Source organism: Cervus elaphus, chromosome 11 (assembly GCF_910594005.1).
Source record: "Cervus elaphus chromosome 11, mCerEla1.1, whole genome shotgun sequence".
In the NCBI taxonomy this organism is placed as follows: Eukaryota; Metazoa; Chordata; class Mammalia; order Artiodactyla; family Cervidae; genus Cervus; species Cervus elaphus.
Genome location: NC_057825.1, coordinates 59,805,811 through 59,821,167, shown reverse-complemented (window position 1 = coordinate 59,821,167; position 15,357 = coordinate 59,805,811). Strand labels below are relative to the sequence as shown.

The 15,357-nt window shown below is 48.6% G+C and overlaps 1 protein-coding gene and 1 long non-coding RNA gene across 2 annotated transcripts; one reads left to right on the top strand and one right to left on the bottom strand.

Moving 5' to 3' along the window:
* The first annotated feature begins 1,584 nt into the window (after window positions 1-1,584).
* On the top strand, window positions 1,585-9,824 carry LOC122702749. Its single transcript, XR_006343303.1, has 3 exons — window positions 1,585-1,718; window positions 8,093-8,188; window positions 9,533-9,824. It is a non-coding gene; the product is annotated as an uncharacterized LOC122702749 (long non-coding RNA).
* On the bottom strand, window positions 1,777-14,173 carry LOC122702748 (sulfotransferase 1C1). The gene is made up of 7 exons (XM_043916533.1): window positions 14,002-14,173; window positions 11,124-11,252; window positions 9,514-9,611; window positions 5,680-5,806; window positions 4,289-4,383; window positions 2,750-2,930; window positions 1,777-2,513 (listed from the first exon to the last, which is right to left on the bottom strand). Exons 1-7 carry the CDS (start codon window positions 14,171-14,173, stop codon window positions 2,401-2,403), a joined length of 915 nt encoding a protein of 304 aa, XP_043772468.1. The 3' UTR covers window positions 1,777-2,400.
* Between the last annotated feature and the right edge of the window lie 1,184 nt (window positions 14,174-15,357).

Here is a 15,357-nt window from a genome sequence, read left to right as displayed (position 1 = left end):
ATTCACCTGTGGAGAACAGAAAAGCAAATGCCTGGGGACTAGTTGATGGTGGTACCTGCTCTTGTAAGCTTGCAGGAGAAGCAGAGTCAGGCCCTGCCTGAGCATTTGAGATATGGAAGAACTCAGCCTCTCTGACGGCTGACACACTGGTCACGATTTCCAGAAACAATGCTGACATCCAAGGCCTCTCACTGGAAGTGGACAGCCTTCCTGTGTGAAGATTGTTCAGATTGCTTCATGATGTCAAAGTGGTTTTTTCAATTTTAGATCCATGTAGAGAAAACTGTTTCCCCACGTGGCTCATTGGTAAAGAACCTGCCCTCCAATACAGGAGACACAGAACAAGTGGGTTCAAACCCTGCATTGGGAAGAGCCCCTGGAGGAGGGCGTGGCAACCCAGTCCAATATTCTTACCTGGAGAATCCCATGGACAGAGGAGTCTGGTAGGGTGTAGTCCATGGGGTTGTAAAGAGTCGGACATGACTGAGAAGCTAGCACTTTCATAGACATAACTGCATACCAACCTGAATGCCCCAAGGCTGTTTATAAAGGAACATCTTCAGAAAACTAAACATGCTTCTGGGGGTTGAGGGGCTCGGCAAACCTCAGTGTGAATTCTCATGGCATGGGGCATTCACCTCCATCTTCTCTAGGTGCTGTATCTCAGTCCCTCGGCTCAGACCTAACCCGAGTCTGTGCCCCTCCCCCCATCACAGCAGGACTTGTTCCCCGAGTAGGGGATGTGCTATCCTGGGACCCCCACCAGCTGGGTCCCCTCCCTCTGCCCCACGGGGAGTGGGTTCCCTGTGGTTTCACCTGAGAGGCCACGTGTCGGGGAGCAGGCACACACACACACACAGGATTATCTGTCCTGTGGTTAATGATTTGCATGCTTGCTTAGAAGGTGAAAGACCACAGGCTGCAGACAGGGTTGACTCAGGTCCTTGGAGGAGGAGGTGGCTCTCTGTACCTGACAGGAAAGCGGCACGCCTACAGAGGGAAACTTCCCAACTTTCTTTCTTTTCTTTACTTGTTTTTTGACACATCTATTTTTTAAAAAAAAATTTATTCAGGTCTAGTTGATTTGCAATGTTGGGTTAGTTTCAGGTGCAAAGCAAAGTGAATATATCCACTCTTTTTAGATTCTATTCCCATATAGGCCATTACAGAGTATCAAGTAGAGCTCCCTGAGCTGTAGAGTAGGTTCTCAGTAGTCATCTATTTCCTGACTGGTTTAAAACAAAGCACTGACCTTAGTACAACTTGTGTGAATGAGGGCGGACGCTTCCTTGAGCAGGCTTTAACAAGGAGAATCAGGACACGTGAAACTAAATGACTCAGCCGTCCCGACAGTTCTAAGAGCTGTTGCTGCTGCTGCTAAATTGCTTCAGTTGTGTCTGACTCTGGGCGACCGCATGGACGGCAGCCCACCAGGCAACCCCGTACTTCGGATTCTCCAGGCAAGAATACTGGAGTGGGTTGCCATTTCCTTCCTCAATTCATGAAAGTGAAAAGTGAAAGTGAAGTTGTTCAGTCGTGTCCGACTCCTAGAGACCCCATGGACTGCAGTCCACCAGGCTCCTCCGTCCAAGCGATTTTCCAGGCAAGAGTACTGGAGTGGGTTGCCATTGCCCTCTCTGAATTCTAAGAGCATCTGTCTACAAAGAATAACATGGTGCTGATTCCTCCAGAGACAGGACGGTCACCTTGTCCTGGAGGTAGGTGCCCGTGGTGCTGGCTGTTCTCTTCTATTTCATTTCTCTTGGGCTAATTTGGGGCTTCTTTCCTATCTCTCCAAAAAATCTACCTGGAATATATTAATAAAACCTCCTTGGCTTTCTGGCCTATATTTGCCCCGAGATCCTATGGTTTGGTTCCTGGACTTGAGACCATCCGTGTCTCAGTCTGAGCCTCAGACCCCGCTCCCCCCACCCCTCCAGGCCCTGAGCCTCGAGGCCTGGGGTCTCTGTGAGTGAGGCCCTCTCTGTCTCTCGCTCGGGACCTCAGGGGATAAGACCTGGTCCCTCTTGCATTCTCCAGGGCCCTCTCCTCATCTCTTTGCATCTCTCTTGTGTTGAAGGTCTGGGCTGACCCTTTTCTCTCTTTCCTCTAGCCTTGACCCCGGGAAACTCACCAGGTGGTGTGCTCTAATGTTGGGATTAAGTCGTGCGTTCACTTTGCTCCAGCTCCTCACATGGCTGGGCCTCTGTGAACTACCGAGCGATTTAACTTTAAACTTACTACTCAGGGTTTGATTGTATTTTGAGTATCTTAGGACATGGGTTCTACAGACAGTGTGCAAAGCTCAGGATGAAAGCGAGGGAGTCATTTTTTTCGGCATCCTGATGGTGAGGCTCACATGTCTAAAGTCAGTGAGGAGGCCTCGCTGGGCCCTGAGACTCAGAGGGCCGTGCGGAAGGTCAGGGTGCTCCCAGCCATCTTCCTCTCGTAGTCCTTGTCAAAGTCCTCGTTCTGAGCCACGGTGAAGTAGTTCTTCCAGTCCCCAGGCATTCCTGCAAGGAGGCGAAACCTCAGTGATTCCGGGGAGAGGGGTGGGTAAGGATGCACCCAGGGGCTGGCACAGGGCAGATTATGGGGTCTGCTCCTCGGACACTGTTGGGAGTGTCGCCAACAGCACAGGTGCGGGAGCCGGAAGCATGACCGGGAAACAGGAAGGGGCTGGAGTCCTGTCCAACCTCTGAGCGTGTGGGCCTCCCTCACTCCCTCTCTCCATCCCTCCCTTGTGTACCTCGCCTCATGAACGGGGAGATGGAGTGGTCCATGATGCTGGTGGGCAGCGTGGTGTAGTTGGCCATCGGGTTCTCCTTCATGACCTCAAAGGACGTGTGATGGATGATTTTGTCCAGAACTTCCTCCGACACCTCTTTTTCCAGGAACTTCAGGATCTTCTGAATTTCCCGCTTTGGATCCTGTATGTGGAACAGTCACAAAAAGCCAAGTAGTTAGGGGTTTTCCATGAAGGGGTGATGTTCTGTTAGATGAACTGTGTTTGGGGAGGGACGGCTTAAGGGAGCAGCTCAATTACAGTCAATGTGTCTTCCTTGGGAGAATGACTGTGGATGGCGCTGGATGGTTCTGGGGAGGAAGGACTTAGACATGAGGGCTCTCCTAGCCCCAGGGAGGCTGACCGAGAAGGAGGGGGGAGAAACATGAGCACAGCCCTGCAACGCCTGTCCGGAAGCGTGCTGCCTGCATGCACGCATGCAGGGTGAGCATGGGCTTCAGGGTAGGGAGCGTGCCCCTGGAGGAGGAGATGCAGAGGCACAGAAAGAGGGGAGTGACTCTAGGACCAGAGATGGCTCAGCAAGTTAAACACGAGGTCTGTCAGAGGCAGAATTCGGGGACTTCACACTGACCCAGAAGCAAAAGCCCTTGTGGCCTGTTCTTTCTGATCACAGACATGCAGAGAAGGACCTTTGGCATCTGACCAGATTCCAGAGAACCTTTCAGCACAGGTCCAGGGGTGGTTTTGTAATTCTAGGGCACTGATCCCTGGGTTCAAGAGTGACCATGTGATGCCCTGGACACTCGATGAGTGGGACCACGTGGGACCAGTCCTGCCAGCGTCTGTGTGGACTAAACTTCAGTGTGTGGAGTGGGTTTGGGGTGTGGATGCCAGGAGCTTTACAAGTCAGCTTCTAAATCTTCCCGGGAATATCCTGAGACACAAAAAGAGCTGATTTGCATTTTGTAGGCAAAGAAACATGGTTTGTGAGTGGCAGGATTAATCAGATTGTAAAAGTGCGTGAGATTTCCTGAGTGGAGGATCATCTGAAAATTGTGAACAGAAGCAAAGTTGGAAGATTTTTAAAGAAAAAATATATGACATTTTGATTCCACTTGTTTGACTTAATATGAATAGAATGCTAGATTTCTAATTAAAAAATACAGATGCAATGAGCAACAAAGATTTACTATATAGCACAGGGAACTATAGTCAATATCTTGTCATAACCTATAATGGAAAATAATCTGAAAATAATATATGTGTATATGTATAACGGAATCACCTTGCTGTGTACTTGAAACATTGTCAGTCGCCTATACTTCAATAAAATAAATATATTAAGGAAAAAATAAAGATTAGAGAAAGAAAAAAGAAAACGAGAGAGAAAAAATGAAAAACAAAAGTAGTTGCATTGTTTGAGGATAAAGCTGAGTTGGACAGGGCATCAGGAAGAGAGGCCTGGTGTGGGCAGTCCACGTGCAGGTGTGACTATAGTTTGATCCCTCAAGGACACGGCAGCGGTGGTCGCATGGTCCTCACCTCCTTCATGTCCTCGTAGAAGAGGTAGAGGATGCGATGCTGGTCCTTGGCGTGCCACCAGCCCTTCACGTGGTCGTACCAGGAGCCCCACAGCACTGACGGGAGGGAGAAAGGAGGGGGTGTCAGTATTAACCTGAAGCTTCTGAAATGAGTGCTGGTGTCTCAAATAAAAGAGGACATTTGAAAAACACAACTAGAATTCTTATTTGCAGAGACAGGGTTTTATTTGTTTTTTTAGGGAGTTGATTAAAATTACCCTGGATTCCGTGGCTTCTGTTCCCACCCTTGAATTTATTCCCTTATGAGAAACTGTCCCGAGGGCAGGAGGCAGGTCTGTGTTCCCCTTACATTGCTGCATGGGGCCAGACCAGTGTTTTGAGATAAATACTGGTCCCCAACATGCTGATTAAGGGAACAAAGGCCCATATAGTCCAAACTATGGTTTTTCCAGTGGTCATGTACAAATGTGAGAGTTGGACCATAAAGAAGGATGAGAGCCGAAGATTTGATGCTTTCCAACTGTGGTGTTGGAGAAGACTCTTGAGAGTCCCTTGAACTGCAAAGGGATCAAACCTATCAATTCTAAAGGAAATCAATTCTGAATATTTATTGGAAGGACTGATGCTGAACCTGAAGCTCCAATACTTTGGCCACACGATGCAAAGAGCTGACTCACTGGAAAAGACCCTGACTCTGGGATAGATTTAGGTCAGGAGGAGAAGACGGTGACAGAGGATAAGATGGTTGGATGGCATCACCAACTGAATGGACGTGAATTTGAACAAACTCTGCGGGATGGTGAAGGACAGGGAAGCCTGGTGTGCTGCAGTTCATGGGATTGTAGAGTCAGATACAACTGAGCAACTGAACACCACCACAGGCTGACTGTGAATCCATTCTGAAGAATCCCAATGACCAGATGTTTGGGCCCCTTTACTGTCTGTGATGGAGAATGGGGGAAGGGGGTGCACAGTGTCCTCCCCTGGCCCCCAAGCCACCCCCACCCTCCTCCTGCTGCGAGGTTGAGCCTGTGGTCAGTGTCACTGGATCCTCTGTCTTCTGGGCCCCACCTGGGGCCAGGGGTGTGTGCAGGGTGATTCTTTCCCTGCAACTCCCTGTGGCTGACTGTCTCCCTAGGAACTGCCTCAGCACCCGGCCATGCCCCTGGATCCTGCACCATCACCTGTGAGTTTGTTACCCTCTACCCACAGTGTTCTAAGTAGCATTTTATTGTGACCTCTGGACAGTGACCCCTGAACAATAACCCTGTCTGGGCAACACCTGTGTCCTCCCAGAACCTCGAGCAGCCCAGTCGCTCAGCAGAAGTCATGCCTCTCTGATATGTGGGTGATTGAAAACGGAGGCATGGACCTCAATTTCCTTTCGCTCACCTTTCCCAGCTTTGAAGGTCTCGATATACTCCTCCCAGGAGCCAGGGTCTGGCACCATCTTATTCATTCTTGAGAAATGGTAGTAGGATACCAGGCAGTCCTTGGCGTTCCTGGCCACATAGATGATCTGAAATCAGCCAGGAAAGGGATGGACACAGAGAACAAGACAGGAAAGGTTACTGTTCAGGAAGAGCCCATGTTGTTTGAAGGACCTTAGACCTTTGACCTTAGCCCTTGCTGCTAGACGGACCCTGGGTTGGGAAGATTCCTTGGAAACACCCATTCCAGTATTCTTGGGGCTTCCCTGATGGCTCAGATGGTAAAGAATCTGCCTGAAATGTGGGAGACTCAGGTTCAGTCCCTGGGTCAGAAACAGCCTCTGGAGAAGGGAATGAATACCCACTCCAGTATTCTTGCCTGGAGACTCCCATGGACGGAGGAGCCTGGGGGCTACAGCCCATAGAGTCGCAAAGAGCTGGACACAACTGAGCGACTAACACTTTCACTTTCCCCAACCTCAGGTCCTTAGACTGGTATCTCCTGTCAGATCAGTAGCATTAGATTAGAAATAAGGTGCACAAAAATGTAATGCGCTTGAATCATCCCCAAACCATCGTCCCCGCTCCCCACCCTGGTCCGTGGAAAAATTGTCTTCCATGAAATCGGTCCCGGGTTCCAGAAAGGCTGGGGACTGCTGTCTTGGACCATCCTGTCTGAGTGACTAGACCTATGTTTTCTGTGACCCTCTCCAGTTTGCCCGGCACAGTTCTGATTACAGCTGTGGTCTAAGCAGAGTCGGTGACAACACGCCCTTTCTCTCAGGTGTTCTGCTCAGCATGACAAGTGCTGCAGTCACCCTCCCTCTGCTATTTCCAGGACGGGGGAGGCCACGAGGTGTTACTCAGGCGGGGAGAGGAAGGTCCCGTTGGCTGTCACTGAGCAGGGTGTCTACCCTAGTTGTAGGGCGGGGCTGCCTCTGCCTTCTGAGCACCCAAGGAATTGCCTCCTCACAGTGACCATCATCCCTGATAAGATCGCGGGACCCCAGTACCACTGGAGCTGCTGGTGACCTGTCCCCTCCTGGGAGAGGCAGAGCTGCTTCTGAGCTTGTCCCACCACCCTTCCTCCTACCCGCCACCCAGGCTGCCCTGGGCTGTAAAGGCCTTTTTTTTGGGAAAGGTGTTTTGGAAAATTTTGTGACCAAGTCTGCACTGTGAATTGCAGGACACGGGAAGGTATGTTTACAATTTTGATAGAGTCACAAATTGCTTGTTTTTTTTTTTCCGTCTGAGTTGAGTGAGTTCTCCATATACTTTGTATATTAACCCCTTGTCAGATATAGGATTTGCAAGTATTTCCTCCCATTAGGTTTCCTTTTTCTTATGTTGGTGGTTTCCTTCACTGTGCAGAAGCTTTTTAGTTTGATGTAGTCTCACTTGTTTATTTTTGCTTTTGATGTCAAATCCAAGAAAATCATTGTTGAGACTGATATCAAAGAGTGTACTACCTGTATTCTTTTCTAGGGGTCTTGTGGTTCCAGGTCTTCCATTCAGATCTTTGATCCATCTTGAGTTAATTTTTGTCTGGTGTGAGAGAGTGGTCCTGTTTCATTCCTTTGCATGTGGGGTCAACTGTCAGATGTAGAAGTAGAGACACAAAGTAGGCAGGGGCTCTGGGGGAGGAGTCCATGGATGGTTTCTCAAGCATGTTCCCTGTGTTTTGCGTACTCAGCAGACCAGCCCCCTGGGTAGGGGGTGGGGGGAGCTGTTTCCATCTGGTCAAATTAGCACAGGTCTTGGGGCCTTGGCTCCTCCTGTGAGCCCAGCACTGCAGGCACCCTGCCCTTTGCCTCTTTCCTCCCACTGGACAGCCCTCCAGTGTCCACCAATGTTCTCAGAAAACCCAAAGGGATGCCCAGCAGCAAGGTCTTAGGATCAAGTAAACACATTTCTCAATGCTTATGTTGGTTATCACCTTTTTTTTTTTTTTTTTGCAAATTGAAGCTGAGTAATCAGAATGGGGGAAGCCCTGGCTGGATGGGGACCTGCTGAAATGCCTCTGGTCTGGAGTCAGATGTCCAAGTGGGCGCGAAGGCCACATGTTCACATGTTCTGAGTCTGCCATCTATCTGTGTGAGTCTCTGGCTGTTGATGTGACAAATTGTCCCAGGTGGAGAGCCTTAAAACAGCAAGAGGTTGGTTCTCTTACAGTCTGGAGCTTGGGGTCACTGGAATGGTTTCCAGCTGGCCATGGGGCTGGTTCCAGGGCAGGGGACGAAATTCCCTGCAGTTCCTAGAACCTGAGGCCATCTGTGCGCCTCGGCCTGGACTCTGCCCTGAAATCGCCCCCATTTCTGCATCAGGTGTCACATTCTTCACGTTGTCTTTCCACCTTCTCGCCTCCTTCTCATCAGGATCCTTGTGACGATGCTCAGGGCTGTCCAGGTAACCAGAGGATCTTCGGTCTCAAGATGCTCAACTTAATCACACCTGCCAAGTGCACTCTACAGGTGAGGTGCATTTGTGGGGTTTGGGAGGGGCTAGGATGCAGGTGTCTTTGGGGAACTCCATTTAGCTCACTGCCCCATTGTAACAGGAAAATCTCGGACTAAGCTTGCCCACATCTTCTCCTACTCAAATAATCCACAGCTCTCAGCAGATAAAAGAATGTGCTGTCATGGAAATTTTGACATTTTAGAAGGCCTGGTTTCAAAAAGAAGCTGTTAATCTGATGACAAAACACATGCTAGCGGGTCTTCTGACTTTGAGTCTAAAAACATCATTTGGAAATAATATTAGTTCTAGAGCAGCAAAATTATGTTAAGTGTCTGTGGGGATAAATCAAGATATTTTCAAAGTCATGGTGACCTGGGTGATGGTGAGGGTAGCAAATAGGGTGATGGCATTTGATATATGGAAACCTGTGACGCCTCTGATGGGAGATGGATGAGATGAGGTGATGGAGTGCCATGGAAACCAGAGCAGAGAAACTCAAAAGCAGCCACTCACACTGCATCTCCGAGCTCTGCACTAAGTAGAGAGTGTCTTGGCTAAATAGCTTTGACCGTGTAGCTCCCCTGGAAAGGGCTCAGCCCAGAGCATGGAAGGGTTTGTGGTTGGGTCTGCAAAGTAGCCTGCCCACAGGAAGATGGACAGTCCAGCCGAGGCAAGCATTTAATTCTGCAAATGTTTGTTGCACTTTTCTTTGCAAATCTCTAAGCTGATATTTGGGGTATATTCTGTATTTCATTGACTTCCAGACTCACTGATGAAGCTGACATCAAAAACAAAACAAAACACTAGTACATTCAGTGTGCACTGCATTTATGGGGTCTGAATTTGCTAAAACAAAAATTTAAAAATAGAGGACAGAGTCATGGCTGTTGCTGGGAGCTTATCCATGATGGGGATGATTTCCAGACATCATATGTGGTCCTGGGCCCCCCACCCTCAGGGGTCTCCCTACCCCCTCACGAGTTTTCCCTAAATAAACCCCCTTCACACCTTACTCAGCCCTGGCTTGGCTCCTAGAGGAGTCACACTGATATGACTGCCTCCCCAGGAAGCAGGCGCCCTGCCTCATCGCTCACTGTCTGAACGTGACTCAGCTGACAGTTGATGAGGATGGCGCTGCCTGGAGTCTAGTCTACTGGTACCCAGAAGGAATATTCTGGGAGAAAGACGGATCCAGGGTAGAGTGGTGGGCACTGGGAGGGGTCTCAGGTTACTGCCCATCTGGAACCTGCACTGGGCACCTATCTTTTGAGGCCCGTGGCTGTTTCCTCTTACATGGAGACAGTCTGTGAGTATTCGGATCAAGCCTGGCTGTCCTTACCTTTGTGTTCTCTTTCCAGAAGGAAGGTGGGAGCATCTGAACCGGCAGGTGCGTCTTCAGAGTCCTCGGAGAAGGCATCTTGTTGGCGAGATCCAGACCTGCAACAAGGCCGCTGCTCAACTAACACTTCTCATCCACATCTCTGTTGTTTTGCCAGCATCTGGAGTCACACTCACCATGTGCTCGGTACCCCCTACCTGACTCCACATTACAAATTACATCCTAGGCTGGTGGCCTGCCCAGTGTCACCAAGTTATATGTCTTCATATAAAGCTACAGTCATCAAACAGTGTGGTATTGGCATAAGGAGGGACACGTAATGGAACAGAGCAGAACAGAAAACTCAGAATGCACCCATATGTGTGTGTGTTAGTTGTTCAGTTGTCTCATTCTTTTGCAACTCGTGCCAGGCTTCTCTGTCCATGGAATTCTCCAGGCAAGAATACTGGAGTGGGTTGTCATTCCCTTCTCCAGCAGATCTTCCCAACCCAGAGATCGACACTGGGTCTCCTGTATTGCAGGTGGATTGTTTACCACGTGAGCCACCAGGGAAGCCCATACGTAGAAGGTAAAACTCAATACTTGTGAAGGGGCCATGGCAATTAGATGTGAGAAAAGATAATTTTTTTTGCCTGATGGTGCTGGAATGACTGGCTCAATCAATCATGGGTTTTCAACAGGCCGTATTTTTAGAAATTTTTAGGGATGATTAGAGTTTGAGAGGTTTAATAACATGCTCAAGGTTGTCCAGATAAGAATCCAAACCAGAATTGTTTGAGTCCAAAGTCTCTGTCTTTTCACCATCAGGTTGGGTCCTACTGCAAAGCTACTCTTTGCTGCTATTTACTCTCTAAAAACACTCCCTTACAGACTTGTGGACACAGCGAGGGAAGGAGAGGATGGGATGAAGTGAGAGAGTAGCACTGACGTGTATGCACGACCATGTGTGAAACAGATAGCTAGTGGGAAGCTGCTTAGGGCCCAGGGAACTCAGCTCCAGGCTCCATGATGACCTAGAGGGGTGAGATGCAGGGCTGGGAGGGAGGTTCAAGAAGGAAGGGACATACGTATACATACAGCTGATTCAGGCTGATGTATGGTAGAAACCAACACAATATTGTAAAGCAATTATGCTCCAGTTAGAAACAAATCTAAAAAAACACACCCTTCATTCCTAATTGGTTGTCAGCTCTTTAAAGGTGCTCTCTCCTATATTTCTTAGTATCTTTGGTGTGAAGTGCATCATTTGTTGATATTAATAACAGAGGGACTATGTATAATTTAACTTGGATCCCTGGCAGACAGGTCAGAGATGAAACACAGCAGAAGCCAGTCATCCTGGAGCGGGCAGACCTGACCCAGGGGTGAGGTCCCTGGTCACTGGAGGCCAGCCATCCTCAACCCTGCCTCCCCTGTGTGGAATGGTCTTGCCTGCTCTTGAGTCCTCGAGAAATCACAGGAGACATGCTGTCTGAAGCTGCCCAGTCCCGTATTTCAACAGAGGGACTGAAGGGTCTTTTCTCACAGCTGACGGAGGTATGTTGACCTGAATCATCCTCAGACTCCTTCCCAGCAGAGGACACAGCCCCACAGGCCCAGGCGGCACATACCTGAGCTGAGGGGCGGGGGGAGCGCCCACTCAATGAAAGGGTGCCGGTCAAAGGTGTTGGCCCGCTGACACTTCTGCAAATCTCCGTCATTCTGGATCATGTCCACTATCTCCTGGGTCCAGGTGGTACCTGGAAGAGTTACTTATCCTCAGTTCTGCCTGCTCTCTGGGCAACTCCATTCTACATCAGTTATTCCCATATTCAGGAAAACCTACCTCTGCTTATGTTGAGCACCTACGTGACTCCCAGGGTGGATGGGCCTCTGCTCTGAGCCCCTGTCCCCACAGCCAAGGGCTCCCCCACACCTGCCTTCTTGTGAGACTGAGAGTTCCACTGAGTAGGGGCTGGCCTTTTGACCCTCTGTCCCTCAGACCTCATATCTGCCACAGGGTTTTGAACCTAATACGTGTAGCTTGAGAGAAAGCATATTGACTCAAAGGAATGTCAGGAGATACAAAGTTGAGACAAATACTATCTGTGCCCCAACAAGCTTCCAGTCTTGTTGGAGGAGATACAATATGCCGAAGACAGCTTCTAGCCTAGTTAATATCCATTCTCCCCATCTTTCTCAAGTTAATAGATCCTCAATTTTTACCAGGGGATATAGCTAAAGGCTGGGCTGCCCAGATGGTGCTAGTGGTAAAAAAACCACTTTCCAATGCAGGAGACTCAAGAGACAGGTTTGATCCCTGGGTCAGGAAGGTCCCCTGGAGGTTGTCATGGCATCCTACCCCAGTATTCTTGCCTGGAGACTCCCACGGACAGAGGAGCCGGCAGGCTACCGTCCATGGGGTCACAAAGAGTTGGACATGACTGAAACCACTTAGTGTGCATGCAAGCACATAGCTAAAGGCTATATAAAAAGATTATTTTCTCAATCTTTCTTGCTCTAAAGGTGGCCATACCATTATATTTTGGGAAGCTGTCTTTAAAGGGCAGGAACATGACCTCATTTCCCTCTTCCTGCCTCCTTGTTGCTGTTTGGAACATGCATGTGATGGCTGGAGCTCTAGTAGTCATATTGGACTGTGAAAGCAAAAGCTAAGCCTATAGATGGTGGAGCAGAAAGTTCAAAGACCTAGAGTTTCTGAGGATCAGTGCAGCCACCATTGCAGGCCTGGACTTTTAACCTCCAGAGTGCTTTTACTTTTGAGTTTCCTGATACATATAGCCACACTGAATCCTAACTGATGCAGATGTGTGGGTGGGCAAAGAACTAGCCCATGTGCCCTACCCACCACATGTCTATTTTCCTTTTCATACCAAAGGCATTTATTGCCCCTGACTCTTAGCTAAGCCTGGCTCTCATTGATATGTAAGACAATACATTGATAACTGAGAGGTCTCCAGTGAGGACCATGAAGACTGTACAAAGGGCCCCGGGAGTTCATAGGAGGAGGGTCGCCCACCGTGGATGGGTAGGTGGACTCATCTGAGCTGGTCTTTTGGAGAGGAACAGTCAGAGGGGGAGGAGAGTGTTCACTTGTGTTAATAAGCCAGAGCATCGGAGGGAGGGAACCTCGGAGCTAGGGTTAAGGTGGGCATATTCTCATGCTAGAAAGCTTAAGCAGGACTCATGGGGATGGGGGATGGGGTGTGGGTATAGTGGGGATTGAGAGGTCGTGGGGGAAGTGGGGGAACATAGCTATAGAGAGAGTTCTGGGAGAGTCTGGGGGTTGACTGCATAATTTCCAAGATGAAGGGAGAGCAAATTTCTGCTCTGAGATGCAGTGCCAATTTGAATTCAGATCTGAGCAAGAGACATGCAAGCCAGACAAAGATGACTTTTGAGAAACTGAGAGCTCCCAACAGGAGTAAGCAGGAGCAGTGCCGCCTTCCCATCTGGTTTTCCCAGCAGGCCTGGCTGGCAGTGCTGTGTGGTAGGAGCAGTGTGAGGCTAGGGAAGGCATCCTGAGCCATGGAAGAGAGACACGTGCGGTGACATGGCCAGTTAGGAACTATGGGGCAGGGGCACCCCCTGCGACCTTCCTGGTTCTGAGCATCTCGGACTCCTCTTGCAGCGTCCACTAGCCACCGAGAGACATTCCCAGGCTGGTTACAGCTGAAAAATTCTCTACCTTCCTTGGCCCTACCGCTTGAATGATACATACATAACTGAGGGGCTTCCATCTCACCCTCCATCCAGCCCTCTGGGTTCTGAGGTCTCTGCTCCTCCAGCTGCAGAGCCTGGCCTCTCTGCTTCTTCCCTTCTGGTTCTCCCTACAAGCTTCTCTCCCTTTTGGAGGATTCTGTAAGTGTCACTCCACCCCACCCACCACTCCTTCCCTCTGTACTCGTGCAGGTCTGGACTAACACCACTTGCGCTTTTCCCACTGGGGCAAAGCGCTCAGTTCCAGCTCCATCTCCACATGCAGGAGAGCCTGGGGAGGAGGACAGGCTTCCCCTAGGAGCTTCCTGCTGTTCCTCAGACTCTGAGCTTTCATGTGATTCTGTGGGAGGCTGGCCTTCTCTTCCTCTATCAGGAACTGAAATAAAAAGGAGGCTCGTGGACTCTGGGGGTTTGGAGGGCATCAGTAAGAGTGGTTTTCATTTTTCCAGGAACTGTGTGCTAAGTCACTTTAGTTGTGTCCAACTCTGCAACCCTTGGATTGTGGCCCCCCAGCCTCTTCTGTCCATGGGATTCTCCAGGCAAGAATACTGGAGTGGGTTGCCCTGCCCTCCTCCAGGGGATCTTCCTGACCCAGGGACTGAACCCACATCTCCTTTGTCGCCTGCATTGGCAGGCAGGTTCTTTACCACTAGTACCACCGGGAAGCCAGAGTCTGGCCCTGGTGAAAACCTACAATTTTAAAATCTGAGGAACCCTCAGGCATCCCGGCTCTACTGAAGCCCCCAACCTCAACTTTCTTCAACCTACCTGCCTTTGCGTAGGTTGCAATGAGAAGGTCATCAGGCTTGGCTTGAAAATTCCAGATTTTGTCCCAGTTATCGCTTATCATCTTGGTCATGAGGATTCCATTCACTTCCTTGGTTTCCGGTTGCAGGTATTTCTCCTCCAGGTGGAGATCTTTCATCTCCTCCAAAGACATCTTTGTCGGTGAAACTATTTCACTGGTACATAAAAGGAAGGGTTGGTTGTGTCATTTCTAAAGCTTTGAACAGTCATTCCTTTTTATAATTTAAGATTCTCTGAGAAACTTAGGAGAGATGTGTTGGAAATTCATTATTATGTTTAATATTAACCTAAGAAGTGAGAGAAGTAAAAACTGTGGGACCTTGAACATTTTAAATAACTTCATTATTTAAAATGTATACATTGGAAAGAACAGAATGTTTTATTTAAAGCTGGTTCTTCACATTTTCCCCCAAATATAAAACAAACAATCTTCTTCATTAGGAAGAAATTAGGAAATTTAAAAAAATAATTTTCAAAAGATGGTTGCAGGCAACAGACTATCAAACAGTATTGTGTGATTCTGTTTCCACACCTGTTTTCTGTTACTCTGTGCCCCATGACCTTGGGATGTCTACACATGAAAAATCTGACTTGCTAAAGAACAATGTCAATTTTTTTAGTTCAAATGGATTCCTAATTTTTCGAATAGAAGCTATTTTTTTAATGACAGCATGCATTAGCATATTTTGTTGTTTTGTGTTTCTGCCAATATTTTTATCTTGCTCTTTTTTTCCATTTACACCCAGCTGGATTTGGTGGACTAAAGGCATAGCCTGTATCGAATATTGTGTCTTAAAATACAATGATTGTTAGAGAGCAAAAGACAAGTCACAGACTTAGGGAGAATATTTGCAGAAGGCATATCTGATAAAGTTCTGTTATCCAAACTATGCAGGGAACTCCTAAAGCACAACAGAAAGAAAACAAACAACAGGATCAAAAAGTGGGTAAAAGATCTGAACCACACCCCACCAAAGATACAGATGACACATGAGCATGTGTTGAAAGCTTGTGTCCATACAGAACCCGAACACAGACATCCATGCCACTTTATTCACAAGTGCTCAAATCTGGAATCCAAGCCCTTATAGGGAACGGATAAATAAACCATGGTGCATCCACACAATGGGCTGTTACTCAGCACCAAAAAGAAATGAACTGTCAAGCCATGAAAGGACATGGAGGAAGCTTCAGTGAATATGCCAAGCAAAACAAGCCAGTCTGAGAAGTGTTAGTCACTCAGTCGTGTCTGACTCTTTGTGACCCCATAGTCTGTAGCCTGCCAGTCTCCTCTGTCTGTGGGTGTCTGTGGGATTT

What these genes read in the sequence shown, in the direction of transcription:
- LOC122702748 (XM_043916533.1), bottom strand. Translation starts at nt 14,173, where the DNA reads ATGTCTTTGGAGGAGATGAAAGATCTCCACCTGGAGGAGAAATACCTG. An exon ending in TGCAACCTACGCAAAGGCAG is followed by an intron (nt 11,253 to 14,001) that starts GTAGGTTGAAGA and finishes TAACTCTTCCAG; the next exon opens with GTACCACCTGGACCCAGGAG. An exon ending in TCTACGAGGACATGAAGGAG is followed by an intron (nt 2,931 to 4,288) that starts GTGAGGACCATG and finishes TTCCACATACAG; the next exon opens with GATCCAAAGCGGGAAATTCA.